A 26865-nucleotide genomic window follows, 5' to 3' on the forward strand; every position below is an offset into this window, starting at 1 on the left:
AACAGTCCAGGAAAGCAAAGGCTTTCATCTGGCTTTGGTGTGAGAAGGAGGAAAGAAGAGGGTCTATCTCCTGGGACCAGAAAAAAAGTGCTAAAAGATCTTCATACTGAATCTTTATACCTCAGGGCAGGGTGGGGGGTCATGTTCCTGCATGAAAACAAGTCACCCACAAACCTAGACGGGAATCAAAGCACCATGGCATCTGGAAGCCAGAAGAAGCAATAGTTCCACCTTTGAGTAAGAAGGACAGCCTACCAGGAGAGGAAAAGGCCGCAGTTTGCAGGGGCCCCTGAGGGCCTCAAGCCGTTTCCCCCTTGTTAATCAACATATTGAGGGTGTTCCTACAGGGCTGATCTCCCCTGCCTGGGCTCCACTCTCTTTTCTATTCTTGCTTTCTCCCCTCCGCAGGCGTCTGGATGCCAACCACATCAGCTACGTGCCCCCCAGCTGTTTCAGGGGCCTGCATGCCCTGAGGCACCTATGGCTAGATGACAATGCTTTGACGGAAATCCCTGTCCAGGCTTTCAGAAGTTTATCAGCATTGCAGGCCATGACCTTGGCCCTGAACAAAATACACCACATACCAGACTATGCCTTTGGAAATCTCTCCAGCTTGGTAGTTCTGTAAGTTTTATCGCTCTCTCCCTTTCTTTCTTTAGTTTCTAGATTCACTATAAGGCCTTGGCCTTAAGATGCTGGCTCTTCCAATCTTAAATGGGGACATTTTAAGGGAGGAAAATTCCTTGGACCCCTTCCCAAAAAGAGTGATTCATCAGTGTTCTAACTGTGTATGTGAATTAAACAACCTTTATGGAGCACCTGTTAAGTCATGTGCTGGGAATACAAAGATAATAAAATGTGACCTCTGCCTTAGGGGGGCCCATTGTATATTGTGCAAGTAATGACCACACTGCACAATTAGAACAGTAGAGAAATTAAGAAAAAAAAATCATTCTTTCTGATAAGAATTTATAATTTAGGTGAAATTGAAATATGCCCTTTAATTAATTAGTAAGTATTTATTGAAAGCCTACCAAAAAAAGAGAAGAAAGAACTGACCTTTGATAGTGAGTTATGCATTTGTACTACTTGTTTTCCTGCTGTGTCTAGATTTCATATTTTAAGTTAAAATGATTCTATAAGCAATAGTTTGAAAAATAATCTGTCTTAAGATTGTAGCAACATATCCCACATGTATAATATAACAATCAGTCAATGCTGACATTGGAAAATAATAGCTACTTTAAAGACTGTCAGATCAGTTTGCTTAGGAACTTTGAGGAAGTCTTCTTCTGCCATGAGTATTTCTCCCTTGGCTCCATGCTCTTCAACCAACCCACTGCTGCCTTCAGCCAGTCCACTTTATTTGATGGCATGTCTGTCTCCTGTACTGTAGCATATACTTCTTTGAAGGCTGGGCAGCATCTTATGTAGAAGATCCTCAATAAATGTCCCATAAATCTTATATGAAGCAAAGCATATGTAATTAGAAGAAAATCCTTAGTCAGAAAGGATAAATCATTTCTGGTGATATTAACAAATTTCTATACTGAATTTCATATACAAAGATGATGCTACTGACTCATCAGAAGTTGGCTATGTGCTTTCATTTTTTTTCCTGCACTGAAGGAAATGGATTTACAGAGGTTCAACTCTTCTTTGTCACCCTGTCCTCCTTGAGCCTATTTTCCAAAATCCCTTTGGAAGTTGGTCCAGTTTTTGTTCACATAGCTGTTCTGCCTGGCCCTATCTGACCTATCTGACTTTCCAATTGAGCCAAAGATAATTATATACCTTAATACTGTGTATAATAAGATAATTAATCTCCTTGGGGAGCCAGAAATTCTGATCATCATTCCCTGTGGCTGAAACCCTTACTTTCTCTTGACCTGTGCCCCACCCTAGGAATGTAGGCATTATAAGCCTCAGCTTTAATCTAAAAAAAAAGAAAGAAAAAAACCTGCTCAGAAGACCTAGGACCTTCACTCTGTCCTCCACTTGTCAATTTCATTTGGTATCTCTGCTTAACATCCTACATCCCAAAGCCATACTGAACATCTTACACTGTAGCACATGTTCAACAACCATGCTGAGTCTACTTACATCAATCATGGTGCTTATATCATACACTTTCTGAATGCCTCAAACCTGAAAAGTAAAGCTAAGACTTAAATTCTGTGGTATAGAATCAGCTATTGTAAGAGTGAATGGGGTATAGAGCATATATATATATATATATATATGTATATATATATATATATCCTTTTTAAAAATTTTTAAACAATGCGTTCCTTGTATATAATTAGTGTAGTCTGCTGTATAAATTTCTTTGCGTTTAACCAATCAAAATATTGTGCCTAAATCTGCTGTGTAGTGTGCCTTCCTGACTGTGTTCCTACCGTTCTCCTGCAGGCATCTCCATAACAATAGAATCCACTCCATGGGAAAGAAAAGCTTTGATGGGCTCCACAGCCTAGAGACTTTGTGAGTTGACCTTTTATTTGTTTCCCTTTTTGCAGTGCTTTCATGAATAATCTGAAAGACTCAAAACAGACTTAAAGTCAAACTTGCTGTTTGGTTTGGTTAATTGCCTGAGCCTTAAACAGATATTTCAAGTGGCTTTAATTTACACACACACACACACACACACACACATTGCAGCACTAAACAATAAAACTGCGATTTTATTTTAATCTAATAAGACTGATAAATTAATTAGAATCATTGTAGGCTAAATGAGATGTTCTCTACCAAGTGGTGACCGTTTTCTTAGGAATGTGTATTTGCTGTCAAGGATCAGTTCTAAGTTGCCACCCAGACTCACTATTCATGGGTCTCCCTGCTGAATGACAGGATATGGACTAAGCCAATGCCTGAGCGTCCAATGTGAGACAAACAATTGGCTCATTAGAAAGCAGCAAGGGTCTATATTAAAGCAATTTGAAAGACTGAAAAGTGACAATAGCTACATTTATTGAGTATTTCTATCATCAAGTACCACACTGCATAATCTCAATTAAGCCTTATGACCATCCTAGGAGAAGAGGTACTACTATCCCATTTTAGGCTCTAGAGAGGTTAAGTTATTTGACCAATACTACACATCTGATCATAGCATAACTGGGATTTGCTTCCTTCTCTAGTCTGACTCTGATATTCATGCTTAACCACCATACATTACCTCTGAAGAATAGGCCAAAAATTCAACTCTGACTTGGTACCTGTGATAAAAATTGAGTCAACCAGCTGACCATACATAGGACCTCTCCCAGAGCCCAAATAAGAAAAGTACTTGTGGACCACACCAGAGCCGCATCCTTTTCCTAGGGGAGGAGTAACAAGGGCGAGTGACAGGCCAGGAAGGTCCTGTGTGTGCTCCGAGAGGATGATACTGGTAGCTCCAGGCCCCTTCCCCGCCCCCCCCCCAACCCATGTTTTTAATACCCAAGTGCAATGAACCACACTGAGCCACCCAATCTTCAATAGTGGCCCTGACCAGGACTACAGAAGGAGATGGCCAAAGACCACCTCTCCTGCCACCTTGGAGTCCATTATTCATTTGCAGACAGAGCTCAACTCTAAAGATAAGAAGGTCTGGGTCCACTAATTCCCAGATGGACCATCTGTTGTTGGTGGCCTTCTTGTGGCTGATAAGCCCTAATAGCTCTCCTTCCAGGGTTATTTAAATCACTTAGTGTTTCCGCTCAGGTTCCAAATGTCAGCTTAATGGCATTGCCAAGCAGTTCCCATCAGATGCTAGGAAAATTTAGAACTTCTCCCTTATCTACACAGGGCTGAAGTAGGCATCTTAGCAATGGAAAATCACCTTCCAGTCCCTTTCAACACAACAACAGCAACAAAAAACAAGGTGGGCTTTGATGAGTATTTCCATAATTAGTCCTTTTCCCCCATATTTGGGGTGAGACCCAGGACTGAATATAAATACCATGAAGTAAAATATTTCATGTGAGTTTCCTTGTCCTCCTTCCCCCCTACCTTGCCCAGGGCTACAAAGGATCAGTAAATTGGTTGTTCCCAACCTCTTCCTTCCCCCCACTAGAAATCCAAGTAATTTATAAGGACCCAATTCCCGTTTAATCAGAACAGAGCATCTGGAGAGATTTACAAACAGGAAGAATATTTATGTCCACAAAAGACACACATTTCCTGCCTGCAGTATAGCTTAAGAATGGTTTGTGCCAGACAGTAGGAATCTTGATTCATGTTTAACTCAGTCAAATTATCTCTTAAAATTAAATTGAGATTCTTCTCCACAGAGAAAGATCTAACCACATCTGATTGCCTAACCAAAAGGTTTTCCTGCATCATCTGGGAAATCTGCCATTCCCAAAGACTAGGAGGCAATTACTTTTTCGTACAAAGATGTAGGTATAAGATGGAATGAGACTATAAAGTGCTTGCGAGTCAGGGGATTGAAAAGTCATTTGTATCATAACTGATAGAGAAATAAATGATTTGAGATAGTCTGGCCCTTCTTTCTCCATGCTTGAGGGATAATATAGAGCTTTTCCCCACGGACCATGGGAAACATCATACTTCTCATTGGAATCATTATGTGTGACCCTGAGGAAATTCTCCATCTGATGTCCTTATTGAGAGTGCCCTGCATCATATAAACCTCTCTCCAGAAGCAGGCTGTCATCCTGGAACCTGGAGATGCTGGCACCTACAGGAATTAGGGATAAAGCAGCCATCAGAGTTGTCCTCCTGGGCAGGACTCTGAAAAGCAGAGAAAAAAAGTCAGAGAGTGTAGGAGGGAGCAAGAAGGGGTGTGGGATTCAGGAACCTGGAGAAGTGAAGACACAAGCTGGCAACTTAGTGAGCCAGGTACAAGTAAAGTGCTACATCAGCAACCCCTGGCTTGGAAATTAACATTGCTGCATGTCTCTTCCTTTATTTAAATGTCCCAGTGCCACTGAGTCTTGACTCTCTGAAATTTCCCATGATTATTCCAATGGTCTTTTTAATGCAGATACTTGCAGATCCTGTGGAATGATGGTGGTCAGCAAACCAAGAAAATCTCTCTCCATAAAAGGAGCAAGAATTTTCCTCAATGGCATTGGTCCATTGGAATATCATATTAACTTTTCTTGTAATCACTAAAAATAATATATATGAGTGTTTAAATGAAAAACTGAAAATACTCTTTATTTATTTTCAGAGATTTAAATTACAATCACCTTGATGAATTCCCCACTGCCATCAGGACACTCTCTAATCTTAAAGAATTGTAAGTATTTAGGGCAAATTTAATGGGGGCAATTTATTCTTTGTGAATTAATTTCTAAAATATGTGTAATTTTTATGCATTATACGACTTGCTAGAAAATTTAATAAGTTCATATAATCATTAGTTACACTTGAAATAGATTTTAATTGACCTCTATCATCAAGCACCTGATAATATTTTTTGATTAATAATGAGCTTTCTCTGATACATAGACATTTTGTTTCTTTTCCTAAGCCATACTCCCCCAACATTTATGTACTTTAGACATTTGTAGCAGAACTATAATGGAATTCAGTTACTTGCTGAGGACTTCCACAAAGAAACTTTCCTAGGTTGCATAAGTCTAGGACTAGATGAATGAGTCTGCATGTGCTTAGCATAGCCTAGATGATTTCATTCTCTAAATTCTTCATGAATCTTATTTCATAATAAAACACACACACACACAAAACAGAAAACGTTTTACTAAAATGAAGTACCTTTCAGCCATTAGGTTGCATAGAATGTCTTATATATGCTCAAATTTAATTCACTTTTCTTTGTATTTGAAAATGAGAATAACCTATGGGAGGAATGTTCTAACTCGGAAAGGAAAAATAAACATAGATCCTTATTCTCCTGGCAGAGAGAATTAAGACCCACAGTCAAAGGAGGTAGACAGTAGAGCTTGTTTTAAAGAAAAGCCTTCAAGAGGTTGTGCCTGAAGAAACCCCATGTGTGGCTTGACTTGTATATGCTCAGACAGCCCCAAACTGACACGCACATCACATAGTCACAGCCCCACAGAGGACCCAAAGATCACTGACTCTGCTCCTCTGCCATTCGGACAACGTTAGCGCCAAGAGATGAGAATCAATTTGGTATTACAGGCTCACTGAACCAGGGGGCATTCCTTCCACGCCCATTCCTCTGGGTCAGGAAATTTCTTCCTCATGACTAGATAAATCAAGTCTTTGCTTTTCTTCAGCTTAAGTCAATTCTCTCTTCTCCTAACTTTAAACAGGAGCAAAAGGAGCTGATCAAAATCCTCCCTCCAAAGATGGTCCATACTCTACACAGTGGTGCTCTGTTGGCTATTAGCACATTGGTTTTCTTTTTATAACATTAGATTGTATATTTCCACAAAGCACAGTTATTATTTTGATTCCTTATTCTTCTTTCAAGATGACAGCTTGTGACTCTTTTTCTCCTAGAGAGTAAGTGAGGACCCATAAATTTTAAGATGCCCAAAAGTATTTAACCTGGTCCTCTGGTTAGTAACGGTTACTGAGTATTGCCACAGGAGAAAAACTACTAAATAATTTTATTCCACATGTTATTTTCTATAAATTGTTTTTTCTCTCTCTCTCTTTTTAGAGGATTTCATAGCAACAATATCAAGTCCATACCTGAGAAAGCATTTGTAGGCAACCCTTCTCTTATTACAATGTAAGTGATTGTAGTACTTTTTGTTTTTTCCATCCTGAAATATTCCTTGTATGCTTTTAAATATAATACAATGAAGGTTCTATATTTGCCCGTATGTGTGTTAGGCAGTGTAAGAAACTATATGGAGAAGTGTATATGGAAGCATTTTGCCAAATTTTAACTGAATGCTGATTATTCATCATTCTGACAGCTTTTATTTTATTTTATTTTTAGAATCTACTATAATGCAGTACATTATGCTAGGTATCTTCAGATACCTTGTCTCACTTCATAATAATCCTGTGAAATACTTTTGATTATCTCCATTTCCTAAGGGATAAAACTGATTATTAGAGAATCAACGTTAAAGTCCCACAGTCAGAACATGAACCCAAGTATACTAGAATAATAAATTATTATTATATACAAACAAGGGTTCTTTAAAGTTACAGATTTCAAATATATTAGACATGAGAGTGACAACAGTGTTTTATGCAATTTCCTATATCTGTTAATTATCAAGCCCAAGGATTGAGTCACATGTATACAAACTAAGATATAATTCTAGACAGTCGCATATCTTGAAAGGTGTAAACGAGGATTTGTACACCAATAAAAGCTTAAAATAGTCTATAACTACAAGGTATAATTCTGTGTTTCACATTTAACACTGAAGATGGATCATATGTAGATATGGGAAGATGAAAATAAATAAATATTTGGCTGGCTGTTATTTAAAAGGCACTTGTCAGAGGGAGGTGTGCACCAGATACCGGCGTGGGTTATGGGTGAGGGATCTCAGATATGGAGGGGGAGAGTATGAACAACTGTTGAACATGACTCTAGGGGCCCTTCTTGGCAAATGTTCGTCCCATGCCAACTTGATTGAGAGGCTTTCTGGAATCGTGTAGCATTAGTCACAAATGAGCTGGAGCCCCTATTTGCCCTGACAACTGAAAACAAAACCATTCATCATCTCTGAAATGTTCTGGCAGTATGTTGGCAAACTAAGAGTTTATAAAGTTTATTGACCAATTCACATTAGTGCTCATTAGAGAGTATTTACATATTAAGAGGTTGGAAAATTGCATTGCCTTTGCTCCTTTTACCTTGCAGCCCCAGGCCTGGTTTTTAATCACTCTTTTGATATGCTAATATCCCCTGGCCCTAATATCTTTGGAGCTTCTATCCAGCATTAGACAAAGTTGATCCCGTTCTCCCTGAAACTCTCTCCTTGTTCCCACGTCTGTTCCATCTCTTGTCATTGCCACACCCCCCTTTCTGACTCCCCATTTCTGTGAACTTCCCATATCCCATTGGCTACCCAGTCCTCATTTCTACCTTGAAAGTCTGTATCCTAGTCACACTTCCTTTTCATCCCCACCCACTTTACTAGCCATTACCACTAAAGTTTTACCAGTTTAGACTATTAAACTAGTCTCCCTGCCACCACCCCTGACAGTCATTTCCCTTGAAGCACAGCCTCTACCTTGTCCCTCTCCTGCTGTGAAACACTCAACTCCTTACCCTGACATTCGCAGCCATCCTTAACATGGCTCAGGCCAACCCTCCTGTCCAGCTCCCCAAAGCTAAACCATAACAAGTTATATTCATAGAACAAAGCTCTTTCCTTATTTCTTTTGCTCCTACCATTTGACACCCTCATTATGCTTGAAGTTCTGTCTTCCAAGTCCCATTTCAAATGCCGTACCCATGAAGTTTTTTCTCTTTCCTTAACACACAAGCGCTTGCTCCCAGGAACTGCATAGCTGCTTGTTTGTATTTGCAACATTTCTGCCAGATAGACACAAGCATGCATCTCCTATCTGCCCAGCACACATACAGCTGCACATGTTTATGAACACATACTTACCTGTATATAGTGTAGATGGGGAACAATGTAATTTTATGAGGACAACTTCATTTTTTAAATCATAAAGCCTACATTCCAGCTCTAGCTCTTTCTCTTACTAATTATCCAATCCCAAGAGAAAACATGAGATTTGAGGGTAGGAGGACAGAAGGACACTTAGGTTTGCTGGACAACAGCTATCCCCCCAGGCACTATCCCAGATGCCACACAAGCATTAGCTCTTTGAATTCTTACAGAAACCCTGCAACTCTGCATTATAATCTCAGTTTAACAAATCTAAAAATTGAGGTTCTAGGAGGTTAATGTACTTAATCCTCAGTTTCTACCTCCAAAAATTAGGAAAATATTATCCACCCAAAGGATCTATAAAGTTGCTGTACCGATCAATTGTGCTATATATGTGAAAATGCTTTGTCACCTAGAAAGTGAAATGTTGTTGTTTTATTTCTTTGTTTTATCCCAACTAATCCCAAGCTCCTTTAGAGCGGTGATATTTTATCATTCCCCTTTATAGCCCAGCATCTAGCATAATGCAAACTTTTAGTAGACACTCAAAGACAGCTTCTTGAATGAATCAGTCTTTAAATCCCTGCAGTGCCCACACTCATACTTCGAGCGTAATAGACACTAATAAATATTTGTTGAATTAAATTGGACTAGAAGGTCATCTCAGCTAAAAACTATGTGTGGGGTTCTATTAACCAGGTAGTTTCAAATACCATTACATTAAAAACATCTGTAAGACAAAAATATTTTTGTTTTAATAGTGTCGCACCTTTTAGAGCAATAAATAATTCAAGAAAATTCTAATGTTACAAAAACCCTGAAAGAGCTCTTTTCCTCTCAAATAGTCAGAAAAGTCCCTGGGGATGTTAAGATTAGAATTCACCAGAAGGTATAACCTTTATGTAGACATATAGAACTTCATCTTTCTTTTAATTAATGGTATGATTACTGGCACCTTGAATTCGTTTTCTGCCACTCAGTGGATATTCCACAGAAGCTGGAAGCAGGGGAAGATTTTTAAGCATAACTTCAGTCAGTTCATTTGCCAAATCGGTAATATCCACCTTGCTGTCAGAAATTTTCAATTTTATATAGGGTGAGTTTCTTACTAAAAGTGTTATAATGTAAATCAAAACACATTTGAGGTTTGCCTAAAACCAAGTAATCAGAAATGTTATGTGATTTGGTAAAATCAAAATTAAATAAATACATTTAGTATATTTATCGAAGTTTTGAACAGGTATTTATTTGTCATTCAAGTTTTAAACTAAGACATTAGTGTTTGAATATTTTTCAGACATTTCTATGACAACCCCATCCAGCTTGTTGGAAGATCTGCTTTTCAGCATTTACCTGAACTAAGAACACTGTAAGTTTCTATTTCTCTTACAAATCAACTTCCCCTTGCAAATTTGTTGTGAAGACAAAGTGAATAATATAGATTGAAGTGCTTTAAAAATAGCTGTAAAAATGACCCCTTTCTAGAATCTTCTCCCAATAGAACTCATGTACATTTCCTTCTAGGACTTTGAATGGTGCCTCACAAATAACTATGTTTCCTGATCTAACTGGAACTGCAAGCTTGGAGAGTCTGTAAGTACTTGAGTGGGCTCTCGACCTTGCCCCGAGCACTGCCCCTAGAGTCTGACCAGTCTTAACGATGGTGAATCAAAACATGTCACTGTGTGATACCTGAGTAAAAGAATTATGTCTGTTTTGTGTTTCAACAGGACTTTAACAGGAGCACAGATCTCTTCTCTTCCCCAAACTGTCTGTGATCAGTTACCTAATCTCCAAGTACTGTAAGTATCAGTAAGGCAATAAGCTGCCTGAGGGATGAAATGGCAGACATGTCAACAGTCCTTTAAACTGGAGAAAGTTCTTTCCTTACAGGTCTCCAGCAGGTCCCACCTCCTTTTCTCCCTTGGGGCCAGGGGAGTGGCTCTCACACATGACCCTGGTAACGATGGCACGATGGCACAATGGCACATACTGGCACGTACACCCTTTGTTTCTAAGTCCCAAACACTCTCCAATACTATTTCCATTGGCACATATTTCCTTTCAGAAAATGGACACGAAGATACCAAAATAACTTCATTTCCTCCTCTAGAGGTTTTACAGAGCAGAACAAAATAACATAATGAATCAACAACCCAATAAGGATGCCAAAATAAAGATTTAAATTATCAACCCACACAAACCTTGATAAAGGCAACCAAACATTCTTCCTGTATAATTGTGAGTGCTGTGTTCTAATGTTTCAAGACAGCTTGCATATAGTATTTCTATTGGCTTGGACCTTTTTTTTTTCACCTTTTCCTTGGCTTGCAAAAAGTAGTTTATGAAGAGCCTTTTCCATTTTCAGCACTCTCTTTAAACTCCTACTTAATCCTATTATCCTCTCAAGCACTGTCATGACTTGGAGGTCAGGGTACAGAAATGCATCCTCTTCTTCATCCCACACTGCCTGAGGTATAGACACAGATGAGGAAACTGAGAGACAGGGAAATTAAGTACAATTGCCAAAGCCACCCTGTGAGAAAATAGTAGAGTCTGAATTCAAACACAGGCAGTTTGAATGCCTCAGGAGAAGTCTGTGTACACCAGGTGGTAGAAATATGTGGCCGTCTTAAAATTCAACCTATCACATCCAGAATATGTACTATTATTCCCATTTCTTGAGGAAAGTGGCCCACTAACATGATTAGTATTTCACATACTGTAATTAATAAGAAGGGAGCCAGTATTTATACTGTTTCTGTCTCCACCATGTCACACAATGAGCAGTAAACAACTCAGGGATAAAACTGCGTGAATGGAGGCAGCCTGGCAAACTGGCAGGAACAAAGACCCCAGACCCTCTTCCTTCCTAAAATTTAGGTTCCCTTTATATACCAGCATGGTATCTTGAGCAAGTCATATCTCCATCTATATATAGATATGTAGCTATTTTCTTCAGAGGTTTATCAGAGTACCAAATGATTTACTATGTGCCAAACATTTTAAACAGCACCTGGGACATTGTAGACTTTCAGGCACTGTTAGCTCTGCTTTCTCACTTCCTTCACCCCATTATTCTGTCCTCAAGTTATTCCTTCCTCAAGTTGGACCTTGAAAGACCTGAAAGAACACAATACATTAACAGCGTATTTTGGCACTTTCAAAGCCCTTGAACCTGTAATATTCATTTGGTCTTCACAGCAACCCTGCAGGATCAGCAAAACAGGTGTTAATATCCTCATTTATGGGAGAAATGAGAAAGACATCAATATGTGGCCAGTATATCGACCAAGTCGAATTAGGGTTCTGACCTCTACTGTAGTCTGCTTTATGGGAGTCTAAGTCTGAGTCACCCACTGAGTACCTGTTACATGAGCAAAGTGCCACTGTACGTGATTGGTGTTGCCCCATGTTTCTCCACCTGCATGGGAATTACTTGGCCCCCAACTCAGGCTGTATATGGCTTTCCCCACTTATTTGCTGTTGATCTCAGGCACATCTTTTTACTGATCTATAAAAATAATCATTGTGTCTCCCCATAAGGTGACCACAAGGACTAAATGAGACAATTCAGGTAAAGCTGTCAACATGGTGCCTATACATAGGAAGTAGTTACTCAGTGTTAGCTATGTTAATCATTAGGTGGAAGGCAACACTGTTTCCTCACATAGATTTTTTATACACCCTCTACTAAGAGGTGTATGGAAGGATTTGTCACCTCACAGCCTGTGGAGATGAGTGAATTAAATTATCTGTTTCATAATATGTTTGTCTATTTTATTATATTCACTGCTTCTCAAAAATATATGCCATATCTTTAATCAGATGTGTGTGTAGGTGTGAGGTGCTTGTTTGCTTTTATATATATATATAAACTTTACATATAAAGTTTAGTGTAAACTACAACTTTGCATCAGCAAGCAGCTTCATTTGAACATTTATTTGTAATGAATGAACTCTATTCCTATACAAATTCAATAGATCTGTAAATGTAGGAAAAAGTGATCAATTTCAAGGATAAAATAATTTAAAACTCTTAGAATACAATATGGATATTTTAGTTGCATAGTGGTGATCTGGTTTTAAGAATTAGATTCAGGCATGAAAATATGTTCGCTGATTAGCAGATAACTTTTAAAAATGAGACAAGATTTTTTTATATCTATGTTACTTTATCTACCAGCTTTCTTTTTTTAGGCTTTCTGCAAATTACCATGGCTTGTTTCAGATTAGTTATATTATACTCTAAATACATCCAGATGTTTTTGTTATTCTGTAATTTGTTGAGATTTGGCTGAAGATTTTCTTAAATTTTTTTCCTCCTTGTAGTGATTGATTTCAAAGTTACTGCTATGTTTTGAATTGCTGTTGGCTTTTTTTAGTTGATTAGAAAAGAACCAACAATGATTTCTCTTAGCTGTAGAGATTCAGCAGCTCTTAGAGACAGAGACACAATTATTTAATTTAATGTGCACTCATTTTAGTAAGATAATAACTAGAATATTGTAGATCATCACTAACAAAATATAAATAAATTCATTAAGTAAGTTAAGTCAATTAAAGAAGTATAACAGTTACATTTCAGTAAACATTTTAATCTACTCCTTAATCCAATAATGCCTTTGACTACCTGCTCTATGTCAGTGCTGTGGAAACATTTAGAGTCTGCCTTTGGGAGATATGTCATCTTGGAGGGAAAAGGAGAGTAAACTATGTTTCCTTATGACTAATATATAACAGATTTTCCGGTTTTGCACCTTCTGTTTTTCAGAGATCTGTCTTACAACCTGCTAGAAGATTTACCCAGTTTTTCAGTCTGCCAAAAACTTCAGAAAATGTAAGTTTGCAAGAGCCTCTAAGCACCTGGCAAAAAAACAAAGCACTAGCCAAAACTCATACTTCACAGGGGTTTGCTTACCTTGTGCTTCACTGAGGAGCCATTTGATTGATGCTTTTCCTTTTTACACACACAAGGAGTGACTGGATAGTGTAGATATAAAGTTGGAAAACATATATAATATTATTTTATCTTGCATTGTACTGTAATATAAGTAAAGAATGTATTACACATTCGTACTTTCTTCTGCCCTAATTGTAATAATGAACTGGGTTTGTTTGGGCTTTGAAATTTTCTTCTAAAAGTACAACCAAACTTACATATTTAATGAGTGGCATTATTTTTTAATGCAGAGTGGACTTGGATTTGTTGGTAGGATTGTTTCACAATAGTTGTCTTCAGAGGAGTTGCTATATTTATCTCTTAGATGCTACTTATGCATGAAATATTTTAGAATTCCTCTGTTAAAATTATCTGCACCACAAAACATTAACCTTATAGCTTTATACTCCTTTGGTTTTGAGCAAAACAATATTCATCCTCTATCCTTTCAGGCTTGATTTTTCAATGAATGTCTTTGGGCCATTAAGGAAAAAAAAAAGCAAATCATTCTTCAAAAAGTAAAAAAAAAAATCGACATTCCTAAACATTCTTAAAGGATATGAGAAAGGCCCGGAAGGCAGAGCCAGGAGGGGAGTTCTCAAAATGTTTTGAGAGATGATGACATATCTGGAATATGGTTTTATATCCCTCCAATGGAACTAACTGCTTCGAGAGACAATGCATTTGCAAGTGTATCAGTTGTAATGTTCTCTTTTAAACAAAATAAATATTTGAAAACAATTACTTGGTAGATAGGGTAGGTAATCCCTCTTTCAACCTTATCTGAAGACTGCACTCTTTGAAACCATTAACTTTGTAGTCTGTCTTTGAATCTCTGTCATTTCAGTGACCTGCGACATAACAGAATCCCTGACATTAGAGTTGACACTTTCCAGCAGTTGCTTAGCCTCCGATCTCTGTGAGTATGGCCTCATAGTGCCTTCCCCAACCCAGAGCAGTTTCTTTTTCTTGTTTTCTATATCTTGTTTTCACTGTAAACTCATATTGTTGAGCAAAACTTCACATGTGTTCTATATACTATTAAAAGGCAAGTATTGGAAACGGACTTTGGCCCAGTGGTTAGGGCGTCCGTCTACCACATGGGAGGTCCGTGGTTCAAGCCCCTGGCCTCCTTGACCCGTGTGGAGCTGGCCCATGCGCAGTGCTGATGCGCGCAAGGAGTGCTGTGCTACACAGGGGTGTCCCCCGCGTAGGGGAGCCCCACGCGCAAGGAGTGCACCCATAAGGAGAGGCGCCCAGCGCGAAGGAGGGAGCAGCCTGCAGAGGAATGGCGCCACCCACACTTCCCGTGCCGCTAATGACAACAGAAGCGGACAAAGAAACAAGACGCAGCAAAAAGACACAGAGAACAGACAACTGGGGGAGGGGAGGGGAATTAAATAAATAAAAATAAATCTTTAAAAAGAAAAAAGGCAAGTATTTTGCTCTTGATAATTTCCAAGAATAAATTTGCAATTATGCTCTCTACCAGTCAGCAGATGTGAAACTTTGATGAGAAAGAAGGAAGCCAAGTTATTGAACGACCTACGAAACATTTTTCTGCCTGCAGCCTAGAATTGGCAAAGATATTTTACCTACAAAAATGGGGTGCTCACACAATTCTTCCCACCCACTTTTCCTTCTTGGTTAAGCAGTTTTCCAACGTGTTTCTCAAAGTGCTTAAGAATCATCTGGTGGCAATAATGAAAAATACAGATTCCCAGTCCATACCTGCCTCAGGTAACTCTCTGGGAGGAAGGCCTAAGAATCCTCATTTTAATAAATACACTCAAGTTGGAACACACCTGCCCCCAAAACATGCTTTTGTAGCTCAGACAACTAAGATTTTTAAATATTTAATTGCATTTTTATGACGGAAAATACCATATGTTAACCGCAAATGGAAAAGAAACTTGCTAACAGATTTTTTTGAGATGTAACTGTTAAAACTTTTCAATTCTGAAACTGGATTTCAATATGATTTTGATGAATGCTCATCATATGTAATGTTTAAACTATGGTATATTTGTTTAAAATCTTTTTCTTTTGCTAACTTCTAAAGTTTTTCTTAATACTTAAGAGACTACACCCCTGGTAAAATAATACCATTCCTCAAATCATTTTAAATTTACCTTTAAGAATCACCTTCCCCTCCTGCTCCCCCAAATCACCTTGAGAACCATATTGTTCTGAATTTAGTTGTGTTACCCTTTCCCTACTTTTGGTTTAAATCTGCCTGTGTGGTTCTTTCACATATATACACACACACACACACGTAAATGTAAAAAATAAAATAAAATTTGAAAAAGTCTACTCTTATTACCTGCCTTATTCACCAGGTTTGAGTTCTCTCATTCCCAAAAGTTGGTTCTGTTTTAAAAGATATCAAAAGAAAGTGGCATAGACTCTGAAGACTAACAGTTTTAGTCCTTCTGAATTTCTCCTCCCCCTTATGCCTCATGCCCAAACCCTGCCAACTTCAATTCGTCTGCCACACTTTTCTACCAAAGGTCCATATAAATCACTTGCCTGGGTCACTGGCATCATTTTCAATCCAATTCTCCTACCATCAGTCTCAGCCCAGTTGTCCCATTCTTAAAGAAACAGGAAAACAGTCTTTTAAAAATAGGAATCTAATCTTGTTCCTCCTCTGCTCAAAATTTTTGTTATTCCCCTATTTTCTCCAAGATCAAAACCAAACTTTCCAGCACTACACTTCAAAGTCTTCAAAACCCAACTTCCTGACACAGCCTCATCTCTCACCTACACATTTCTAGTCCCTGGACACCTGGCCACATTCTCGTGTTCCCATTGCCTATAAAATTCCATCCCTCCTTGACTTGTCCCACTGTCTATCCCATAAGAACAAGATCTCCTGTCTGAACTCACTCCACTCTGAGGCACTTTGCATATTCCCTGCAATGAGACTTAACTCTCAGCACTGTCATCGACTGTGCCCTATCCCAAAATGAGGAGGACTTTTTCATTTTTCTATCATCGGGGTCTAGTGCAGTTGCCCTCTCATGATTTATTTAAGAATTCCAAACCGTTCTGCAAAAATGATCAGGGACTCTGAAGTCAGTCTGCCTGGTTTGAATTCCAGCTCCTGACATTAGTCTGTGGCTTAGACTGTCATGTGGCACACTGTGTCTTAGTTTCCTCATCAGGATAGTGGGACTAAGATAATACCTACCTTCTAGAGTTGTGTTGAGGGTTATAAAACCATACATGAAAAAAGTCATAACTGTGTGCTTGGCACATAATAAGTATGTAACATTACTCTTACATTTTTCTATAGCAATAATATCAATGTGGGGCCTGGCAGGAAATAGAATTCACCTCCAAATTATTCAAATATATAAGGGACACTTAACTTAGGTGTGGGCAGGAGGCAAGCAAGGGATGGGGTGGCAGGACATACAGAACCACCAGCAGCCCGAAGCCTGAGGCTGAAGGGAAGGGTGGAGGGAATGACATTTCCAGAGTCAGGAAGAGCTGAGACACGGTGATAGGATGCCGTGGTTGAGTAGGTGGCGCTGCCGCCAGAAACAAGGCTCCTTGTCAGGGATAGAGCAGACCACCAGTGCCTGGGCCTCTCTCTCCTCCCAGGACTTCCACAATAGAAGGCAGACCCCTCACACAATTGCCCAAAGCACAATTGCCTTTTGTGCCTTCCTCACCTCTCCCTCTCCCATACCTTCTCTTCCCCTTGTTCCCTGGAGTTTTCTTCTGTTCTGGGATGATGAAAGGGGCAAAATGAAAAGCCTTCCAGGTTCTTCCTCTAAGGGACCCATTCAAATGGGAATATGAATAATCTTTGAACACCATTTATTCACAGTAACTCAGAGTCCCAGTATCATAAATAAGTGACTTACATGCGTTGGAGAAAAACTGATTGTGATCACTTTACATTTACTTTAATGCCTACACTTCGGATACTCTTATTTATTAGGTATTTTTAAAATGCACACCTTAAATTCATAGTTTCTTATATAAAATGTTAAAGTTCTTATTGCTGCTAAATTACCTACAGAAGTTCTTGCAGAAATTTTTATTCTGGACAAATTATCTACATTTCATTATGAGAGAGAGAGAGGCAAGTGCATTTTATTTTCCATAAATTGTACTTTATTCTCAAAGAATTTTGTTTCCAACAAATGTTAGCCTGTCTTTTATTCATATCACAGTTGAGAGTTTACAAGTTGCCTTCTTTACTGGGAAATTTCTTAAAAGTGTCTCTGTTTCTTTCTCATGACCTGATACATATGGGTAATGTCAATAGATCTTTGTTGAGTAAGTTCCTTAGACATCCAGGGACATTTTGTCATTTAAAACTAACTGCTGGGGAAATATTGTGATTAGTAAGGGAAGTAATTGTAGCAGTGATGTGGAGAGGGTGGCCGCAGTGGCTGCTGATGGTCAGGAGAGGGAAGAAGAGATATGGTGTGGGGGCATTTTCAGGATTTGGAGTTGTCCTAGGTGGTGCTACAGGGATGGATGCTGGATGTTGTGTGTCCTGCTGTGGCCCACTGGGTGGACTGGGGAAGAGAGTGGACTACAATGTGGACCACTGTCCATGTGCTGCAGTGTTTCTCCAGAATGTATTCGCTGGGTGCAGTGGATGTGCCACAAGGATGGAAGAGTTTGTTGATGTGGGAGGGGTGGCGTGGGTGGAGTGGGGTGGGGATTATATGGGAACCTCATATTTTTTTAATGTAACATTTGAAAGCAAATAAAGGAAAAAAATTTAAAAATTAAAAAATATAGAAATAAATAAATAAAACTGACTTGATGACATAACTTTATAAATATTTTTAAAAGATATCGTTTTATAAATATTTAATATTCTGCTAATTTGATTTTGAATTGTAAATGTCAAGTATTCTGGTTTTGGGGTTTTTATGTTTTATTATACTTTGTTAAAAAGGAAAAATTGTTCATTTTTAGAATGTTTTTACAAGTAAATTTAATGTACTGAAAATAAAAAATTTTTTTAAACTAACTTGCTTTTCAGAAGAGCCTCAGAAGTTCCTGTCTTTTCCCACTCTCCTACCCCACTCACCTTAGAAATGTCCTAATAAAAGTTAACAACCATGTTAATATCAATTTTTAGAAAAAAAAGAGCAAACACTAAAATATCCATCTGAATGATGATTTCTCCTTGATTTTTTTTAAACAAAGTTGATTTAAAGTTCTCTCTTTAGTCATTTTATACCATCAATATCTTTATCTGAAAGACAATTTGATGAGCTAATTGTTTCTGTTTTGAATAGAAATTAAAGTTTGATAGAAGAATATATGCATATGGTAAAACTTCATATATTCTTTTTATTATTATTATTATTATTATTATTACCCTCTCATTTGCCTTTTTTTTTTTTAATAGGAATTTAGCTTGGAACAAAATTGCCACTATTCACCCCAATGCATTTTCTACTCTGGCATCTTTAATAAAGCTGTGAGTATTTCATTGCAAGTTGATGGCATGCCTTTTAATAATTGAGGACCATCTAGTTAAGAAAAATGTTAGATTTGCCCCAGAAGCCTGTAATGAATATCGCCAGGCTTCCAGTGCCCTCCACACCGTGAGCTTCGTCAGAGCCAGGAGGACTCCCCTGTCTCCTCTGAGGCCACTTGAGCCCTTCAGTGGATAATTGAAGATCCGGGAGACAGTTGGTTCTGGTTATTTGGGTGAAAGTCTCCATTTTTGCTAAGTAATCAGGTGGAATGGAATATGTCAATTCGGTTCTAGAGAGCTTTTGTTTTATTCTGTGCCATCCTGACTAACAGAAAACCCTCTTGTCCCTTTTCCTGCCTCCCTGCTCTTTCTATCTTTTGTTTCTTTCTCTCCCTCACTCCCTCACCTAGTGAGGTTAGATGGGGAGAAGTTAGGGGGAGAAAGAAGAGAATAAACCCCCTTCCCTTTTCTCCCTCTCCCCCAACCTAATCCAGTCAGCACCACTTTTCAAATTAAATGTAGCACCTCCCACTTGATTCTAGATGTCCCTACCTGGGAAAATGAAGCTGAATATAGAAATGACAATCTGGGTGCGATTCGGATCGTAAATAAAAAAGTTATCAGGAACTAAAACTAAAATGATTACTTTTACCATTAAGAGTAAGGACCCTGCTTAGAAGTTTTTATTGAGCCTAATCATCTTTAGGGTACTTTTTAAACATAAATGTTTTATGCTAACACAAACTAAAAGCCAATTGTTGTTTGATGTTTTGCAGGGACCTATCGTCCAACCGCCTGTCATCCTTTCCTGTAACCGGGTTACATGGTTTAACTCACTTAAAATTAACAGGAAATCATGCCTTGCAGAGCTTGATATCATCGGAAAACTTTCCAGATCTCAAGTGAGTTTGTCATTAAAGCTAATAAGATACATTTGTGGTCATGTGAAATAATAGATGTGTTATAGTGGTTTCTAAATTTATGAGGTCATGGGACTCTTTTGTATTGCATTTCATGCCCGCCAGCCCCCACCCCTGGGGCATTGTTGGACAAACCCTGAAGTGGGAGACTGTGTCTTCCTGACCATATTTCCTTTCCTTCTCAAAGATGCCTCTTGGAATCACAGAGTTCATAACAAGAGCTTGAAAACTATTGAACCATGGGATATAAACTAGAACATGTGATTAAGTACCATTATAAACTTATTGTATTCCTGCATACAATTTTTCATTCATCTAGCTTGTGTGTATGTATGTGCTAGTAAAATGCAGTAAATTAATATTTGTTTGAGGAAGTAATGCTCTTTAAAACCTGCTATGCTTATTATCAACAATAAAGAAGTCCCTTGAAAGGAATATTTTTTTAAAAAAACACAAAACCACAGTACTTTTTACATTTTTAAAACCATGAAAATAATATAACTCCAAAAGAGAGTTTAGAAAGTAGAAGAGAAAAAAAAAAAATCTAGAACTGTCTTCCTAAACAACTTTCTTTAGGTTTCCTTTCCAGACTTTGTTTCCAACATATTTTCAATTGTTAGAATCACCACGTATATATAAATTTACATTATGTTTTAGTCTCTTGATGTTATGTCATATGTACTTTCTATTCTGCTACATTTTCCTAGCAATCAATTTTTTTAACTTTTTTATTATGAAAATTTTCAAACATATAAAAAAGTAGAGAAAATAATATACCCATCCCTCAACTTCAACAATTATCAACATTTCCTAGAAATCATTTTTAGTAACTCCATTGTTATAGATAGCATTGTAATGAACATCTTTATGAATATACTTATTTTTGAATTGTTTATTTAGGCTAAAATCCAGTTAGGATTATTGAGTCAACGAAGATGAACTATATCTAATGACTCATTTCTTTGTGTGTGTTTCTTGTTTTGTTTTTGTTCCTTTAAAGAGTGATAGAAATGCCTTATGCTTACCAGTGCTGTGCTTTTGGAGTGTGTGAGAATGTCTATAAAATTTCTAATCAGTGGACTAAAGGTGACAACAGCAGTGCAGATGACCTTTATAAGAAAGATGCTGGAATGTTTCATGTTCATGGTAAGACCTATTATGTCATAATGATGGAATTGTGACTGGGAGGGTCTTGAAAAGTCATCCAACAGATCATCTGAACTCTAGACAAGACCCTATGTAACCACTCCAGCAAGTTGAGAATCAATCTCACTTTTTAGACTCCCAAGAGAAAGATTTTTTGTGATCTATGTATCTTCAAAAAAAAGAAACAATACAAAAAATTTAAAAAAAGAAAAAGAAAGCTCCTTCAGGATTCATTCTAAAATCTCAAACTCTTCTATAAGTGAATTCTTACTATTTAGATTTTGATTTATATCTCAGGGTGATTACCAATACTGATATCAGTGTTTCCATAAAACGTCTAAGGACGCATCCCTGTAGATACCTTTTTCAAATATACTTCTGAACCTTTTTCTCTAGACGATATAAGCCATTGCTATTCTTATGGCCTGTGGGTGTGGGTGTGGGTGCAGGAAGGATACAGGCATTTTAGATGTCTCTGTATTTCAGCAGAAGGGCTCAAGAATCCAACTTTATATCCAAGCAATTAAAAAACATTCTCCCCTCCCATCCTCCACAGGGGCGTCTGTCAGGAAGGTAAAATGAGATAATGTCTGTAAAGCACTTGGCTTTCCTTGAAGTAAGACATTACTTAACTAGATGGCAATGCACCTCAAACCACACCTGTGCTAACAAGGAGGTGCTCTAGGCAGCCCCTGATCTCCTCTCCTTGCCAGCCTTTCAAGTTCACACAGAGTCTGAGCAGACTGGATTTTCATCCTTTGAACCTTAATGATTTGTTTATTACCAAGCAAGTATGACTCAGACTGTCTGCAGATTACCTTGATACTTTGTGCTGTGCACACATCTGCTTAATGAGTTGACATTTCGGTCCTTGGCTTTTTTGTTTTAGGCCACAGTGCGTGTCTTGCCCTTGTTCTTACTTCAGTTTTGCTCCTCCTGCCTCACTCACCCAACTTTCTCCTATATTTATTCACTAAAAAAAAAAAAAAGAAAAAAAAACAGTGCCTACTCTATGTCAGACACTGTTCTAGGTGCTAGAGACACAGAAGGTCCTTCATGAAGCTTATATTCAAGGGCAGTGATTCTCAACCCTGAGCCACAATTAGAATCACAGGGAAGCTTTAATAAAATACTGATGCCCAAGCTCCACACCAATTAAATAAATCAGAGTCTTTGGGATGGTGTTAGTTCACGAAACTCCTTTTTCATGGATTGCTAAACCAAGCACCAGTTTCTTGAGCTGTTCTCTGTTATGCTGAATTTCCCAGAAAAAACTAATACATACCTGGTTCTCCCTCTTGCGCTCGGAGAACACAAGGCAGAACATCTGTGCTATAGCTGTGTCAGTAAACTGGATAAACTGCTGCCTTCACTGAGTGGAGAGGCTCACAGCTCTCTAATTTAGCTCATTGCGATTTGGGTCCACTGTGAGCTCCAGGGAGTCTCTTTCCCCCACCCCTAGTTCTGCTGCAATGTTGTGTCATAAGGAAGCTTGAGGGGAGCAGCCAAAGACAACGGTCATAAAATAGACTCGGGAGAAAGCGCAGGGAGAAGCGAGATGCCTGGCCTTCATTTCCCTTTGTGAGGGTTCGTGTCTCGAGGGCAATCCAAGCCTGTCCTCCCAGGGACTTGGCCCTCGGAAAGGAGAGAGCTAATCCCTCCAGGACTTCTCATTCCTGCAGATGAGCATGACCTTGAAGATTTCCTGTTTGACTTTGAGGAAGACCTGAAAGTCCTTCACTCGGTGCAGTGTTCGCCTTCCCCAGGTAAGAAAGGCATCCACTCTGCCTCAGCAGCGTCCCCATCACTGACTCCAGGCTCAGCAATGACATTACGGCTATACCTTTAGATAAAATCGGAGCCATGCTTGTGGCTCATCAGCATCCTTCCCCATGGGGAGCTGTAAAATACAAATGTTTCTTCCCTGGGGTTGTTCTCCATTCATAAATAGGATTTTTGTGGAAGACTTCTGTGGTTAATTATTTTATTTTATTTTTTAACAAGCCTGGTGTTGACTTTCAATAGATGACAGCGAAGAAGCCGCTCTGCTACATATGAAACCCCATGTGGGAGACTTTTGATTGGCATTATGTAGTTAGAAGCATATGTGTGTTTGTGGTTTTTTTTTTAATAGAGTAGCACAATCACTGATTTTTTAAAGTAATTTAAGTCTTCCATATAAATAGCCATTTGCTGAAAATAAATAATGGTTTGTACAGATAAACTTTTTAAAAATGATATTGGATATTCACTTAATGGTTTGTCCCTTCTCCAGAAAAAGGATGAGCCAGTTTTAAAAAAGACATCTGGGAGGAGTTGATATTAATTTCAATAATCAGTTTATTATTCCTTGCTCCCACTCATCAGATGTCAATCTTGGGAACAGATGTGGCTCAAGCAGTTGAGCTCCTGCTTCCCACGTGAGAGGTCTGGGTTTGGTCCCCGGTGCCTCCTAAAAACAAACAACAAGCAAACAGCCAACAGACCAACTGGGGGAGCAGATGTGGCTCAGTGGTTGAGCACCAGCTTCCCACATAGAAGGGTCCAATGTTCAATCCCCAGTCAATCTAAAATCAAGACGAGATTTTCATGAATGTAGCTTCACACTGCCCATACTTCTTTTTCTAATATTATGGAGCCTTTCCCTAGGATTCTCCTTCTCTGCCTGTGGGTCCTTTCTGAAGGATTCACAAAGTTGTAATGAAACATTCAAGAGACCTGGCTTTTTAAGTGGCCCCAACACTGCAGTAGTTTGGGGGCCACACCCAAACAATTCAAATCCCCATCTCCATTTCTCGGCATATCACCTGGGGCCACAGCACCTGGTCTGCTCACCCCGTCAGGGCTGCAGAAGATCCGAGTCACGAGAAAGTGGTTTAAGAGAGTGGGGAAGGCCCCCTGGGCGTGGTGTTGCAACAGCTGTTATCCGCCTCCATCTCTTCCTGTCCTAATACAAGAAACAAGAAGGTGATTTGGCAAAAGTTGCAAACCCTCACTTGATACACAGTTTTTTTCTTCCTTGGACTTCTAGGTCCCTTCAAACCGTGTGAACACCTATTCGGTAGCTGGCTGATCAGAATCGGAGTGTGGAGCATAGCAGTTCTGGCGCTTATTTGTAATGCCTTGGTGACTTCAACTGTGTTCAGATCCCCTCTGTACCTTTCCCCCATAAAACTGCTAATCGGGTTGATGGCCGCGGCGAACATGCTCACGGGCCTCTGCAGTGCTGTGCTGGCGGGCGTGGATGCCTTCACCTCCGGCCGCTTTGCGCGGCACGGGGCGAGGTGGGAGAAGGGGGTCGGTTGCCAAGTCATTGGCTTTCTGTCCATTTTTGCTTCGGAGTCATCAGTTTTCCTGCTTACACTGGCAGCCCTGGAGCGTGGTTTTTCTGTGAAATGTTCTGCAAAATTTGAAACAAAATATCCTTTTTCCAGTCTGAAAGCAATTATTTTGCTTTGCGCGGCGCTGGCGCTGACGGTCGCCGCAGTTCCCCTGCTGGGCGGCAGTGGGTACGGCGCCTCCCCGCTCTGCCTGCCCCTGCCCTTTGGGGAGCCCAGCACCACTGGCTTCGTGGTTGCTCTCGTCTTGCTTAACTCCCTTTGCTTCCTCGTGATGACGGTTGCCTACACCAAGCTCTACTGCAATTTGGAAAAGGGAGACCTGGAGAGTATTTGGGACTGTTCTATGGTGAAGCACATTGCTCTGTTGCTTTTCACCAACTGTATCCTTTACTGCCCCATGGCCTTCTTGTCCTTCTCCTCTTTACTAAACCTCGCATTTATCAGTCCGGAGGTAATTAAGTTTATCCTTCTGGTGATTGTCCCACTTCCCGCTTGTCTCAATCCCCTTCTCTACATCCTCTTCAATCCCCATTTTAAGGAGGATCTGGGGAGCCTGGGAAAGCAAAGTCACTTCTGGACTAGGTCGAAACACCCAAGTCTGATGTCCATTAACTCTGATGATATCGAGAAACAGTCCTGTGACTCAACCCAAGCCTTGGTGACCTTCACCAGTACCGGCATGGCTTACGACCTACCTTCCAATTCTGTACCAACAGCTTATCCAGGGACCGAAACCTGTCACCTTTCATCTGTGGCATTTGTCCCATGTCTCTAAGGAAAATGAGAAAAGGTTTTCAGAAATTGAAAACCCTTTAATGTGAGATTGAGCATATCAGGAGAAGTAGCTGAGAAGAGCTGAATTGAAACTTGACAAAAAAAATTTCACAGGTAGTGTGAAAATGCTGAAAACCTATTAAACCTATTGATACTTGAGAGTGAAAAATAAGTGTAAATGCTGCTCATATAACTAAGAAATCACACAATTTTGGTGAGCTGAGATCAAAAAAGCAGATTGAAAAGGTCCACAAAAAAAGATTCTCCATGATTTTAATTGAAGTTTCTTTAAACTCACCAATCTAGTGATTGGGGATGGGGGTGGGGTAGGGACTTGCTCACAAATTAGGTTTATTTAAACCTGAAAATTCCTTAGAAGATGGTTGGAGATACTTGGAAAATACAGGTTTTAAATGGCCTACGTTAATGAGTAAAGGTCGAGATCACAAAGATTTCTTTTAATGACCACATGGAGATGTTTTAGTCCGCTTTGCCCTTTCTCCACCAGGATCCTTTCAGGTCACCCATCCCTCTAGATGGATAATGTAAGGCATGATTAACTCACTCATATTCAGATCATATTTAAAGATACTGGGTTTTATGTGCCAGCACTAGGTAATTCTACCCTCAGAAGGATAAAACTGCTTACAAATATTATAAAAGGAAAACGTACTTAAAGTCTTAAATTGCCTCTAAGGCAATCATGTACAGATGAATTTTGCCTTGCCTAATTCATTTTTAACTTCTTGGTGCCCAGAGCTCAGAAGAAAGTCCATTGCTGGCAATGGACAAACCCAGAAAAGCTGGTGAGTAAGGTGGGATTTTTTTTCCTTCTGGACGAGTGCACATTTTTTGCAGGAGGTTTTATCAGTTGACTCGAACTGATGTGTATCTTAAGATAATGATCAAATGCAGAAACACCATAAGTTAAATCCACTGATATGACTTCTCACAAATATCTTTGGTAGCTCTAGCAGCACTAACACCACTTCAGACTCAGCAGAGACTCAGTAACATATTATCCTGTTTATTAAGCTTGGTTTTAGCTGTATTCTCTCTGAATCAACCCACTTGTCAGGAACATTACTTCTCTGCTTTTTCCATATTTAGATACTTTAAGAGGCAAAATTATTAAATATTAAAGTTGAAGGATTAATTTGTAGCTTATATTATCCTACATTAGCTCCAATACATCCAAACCAAAAGGCTGTTGGGTAGATTTATTTTTATATAAGCATGTTCGTTTTGATCAGATGTTTTAACTTGAAATTGAAAAAATACATTTATGAGATATTTTATAAGATTTGTAAATATAGAACTGTATTTATTACTATATAAAGATTCAATAACGTTAAGAACCATGATATTAAACCATGTACAGTGGCATATTCTTCCATATATATTGTTTCTCTGTCCATTTTCTTTAAAGTCATTAATTGTATATATGTAAATATATAGTACCTGTAAATAGATTTCAAACTTGCTTTTCTATTGGTTACAAAATAAAAGAAATTTGTAATAAAATGTGTGACTATAAAACAAAATATTTTCAAGCCTATTATTGAGCCCACAAGCAGATATATAGACTTCTAAATGTTTTTAATTTTTGATATATATGTGCATTTGCTATGGAAGTACTTGTCCTCAATATTTTAGGTATTCGTGAAATAAATTTTCAACAAAAGCAAATCAAAATATCCCCAAAACTCCTGGATTGTTTTTAATTATGATTGACAAGCCATTTTGT

The 26865-nt window shown here is 38.8% G+C and overlaps 1 protein-coding gene across 1 annotated transcript in view; it reads left to right on the top strand.

The window, feature by feature from the left end:
- Window positions 1-26662, top strand: part of LGR5 (leucine rich repeat containing G protein-coupled receptor 5) — a 129053-nt gene extending 102391 nt beyond the window's left edge. The window contains exons 5-18 of the mRNA XM_058308427.2: window positions 409-624; window positions 2413-2484; window positions 5183-5251; window positions 6608-6679; window positions 9835-9906; window positions 10062-10130; window positions 10268-10339; window positions 13312-13377; window positions 14327-14398; window positions 18866-18937; window positions 19714-19839; window positions 20858-21003; window positions 22686-22769; window positions 24035-26662. Coding sequence (XP_058164410.1) covers window positions 409-624; window positions 2413-2484; window positions 5183-5251; window positions 6608-6679; window positions 9835-9906; window positions 10062-10130; window positions 10268-10339; window positions 13312-13377; window positions 14327-14398; window positions 18866-18937; window positions 19714-19839; window positions 20858-21003; window positions 22686-22769; window positions 24035-25119 — 2293 coding nt within the window. The 3' untranslated portion in view covers window positions 25120-26662. The remainder of the gene's footprint in view (window positions 1-408; window positions 625-2412; window positions 2485-5182; window positions 5252-6607; window positions 6680-9834; window positions 9907-10061; window positions 10131-10267; window positions 10340-13311; window positions 13378-14326; window positions 14399-18865; window positions 18938-19713; window positions 19840-20857; window positions 21004-22685; window positions 22770-24034) is intronic.
- The last annotated feature ends 203 nt before the right edge of the window (window positions 26663-26865 follow it).

The sequence above is a fragment of the Dasypus novemcinctus genome, chromosome 12 (genome assembly GCF_030445035.2).
Source record: "Dasypus novemcinctus isolate mDasNov1 chromosome 12, mDasNov1.1.hap2, whole genome shotgun sequence".
NCBI lineage: Eukaryota > Metazoa > Chordata > Mammalia > Cingulata > Dasypodidae > Dasypus > Dasypus novemcinctus.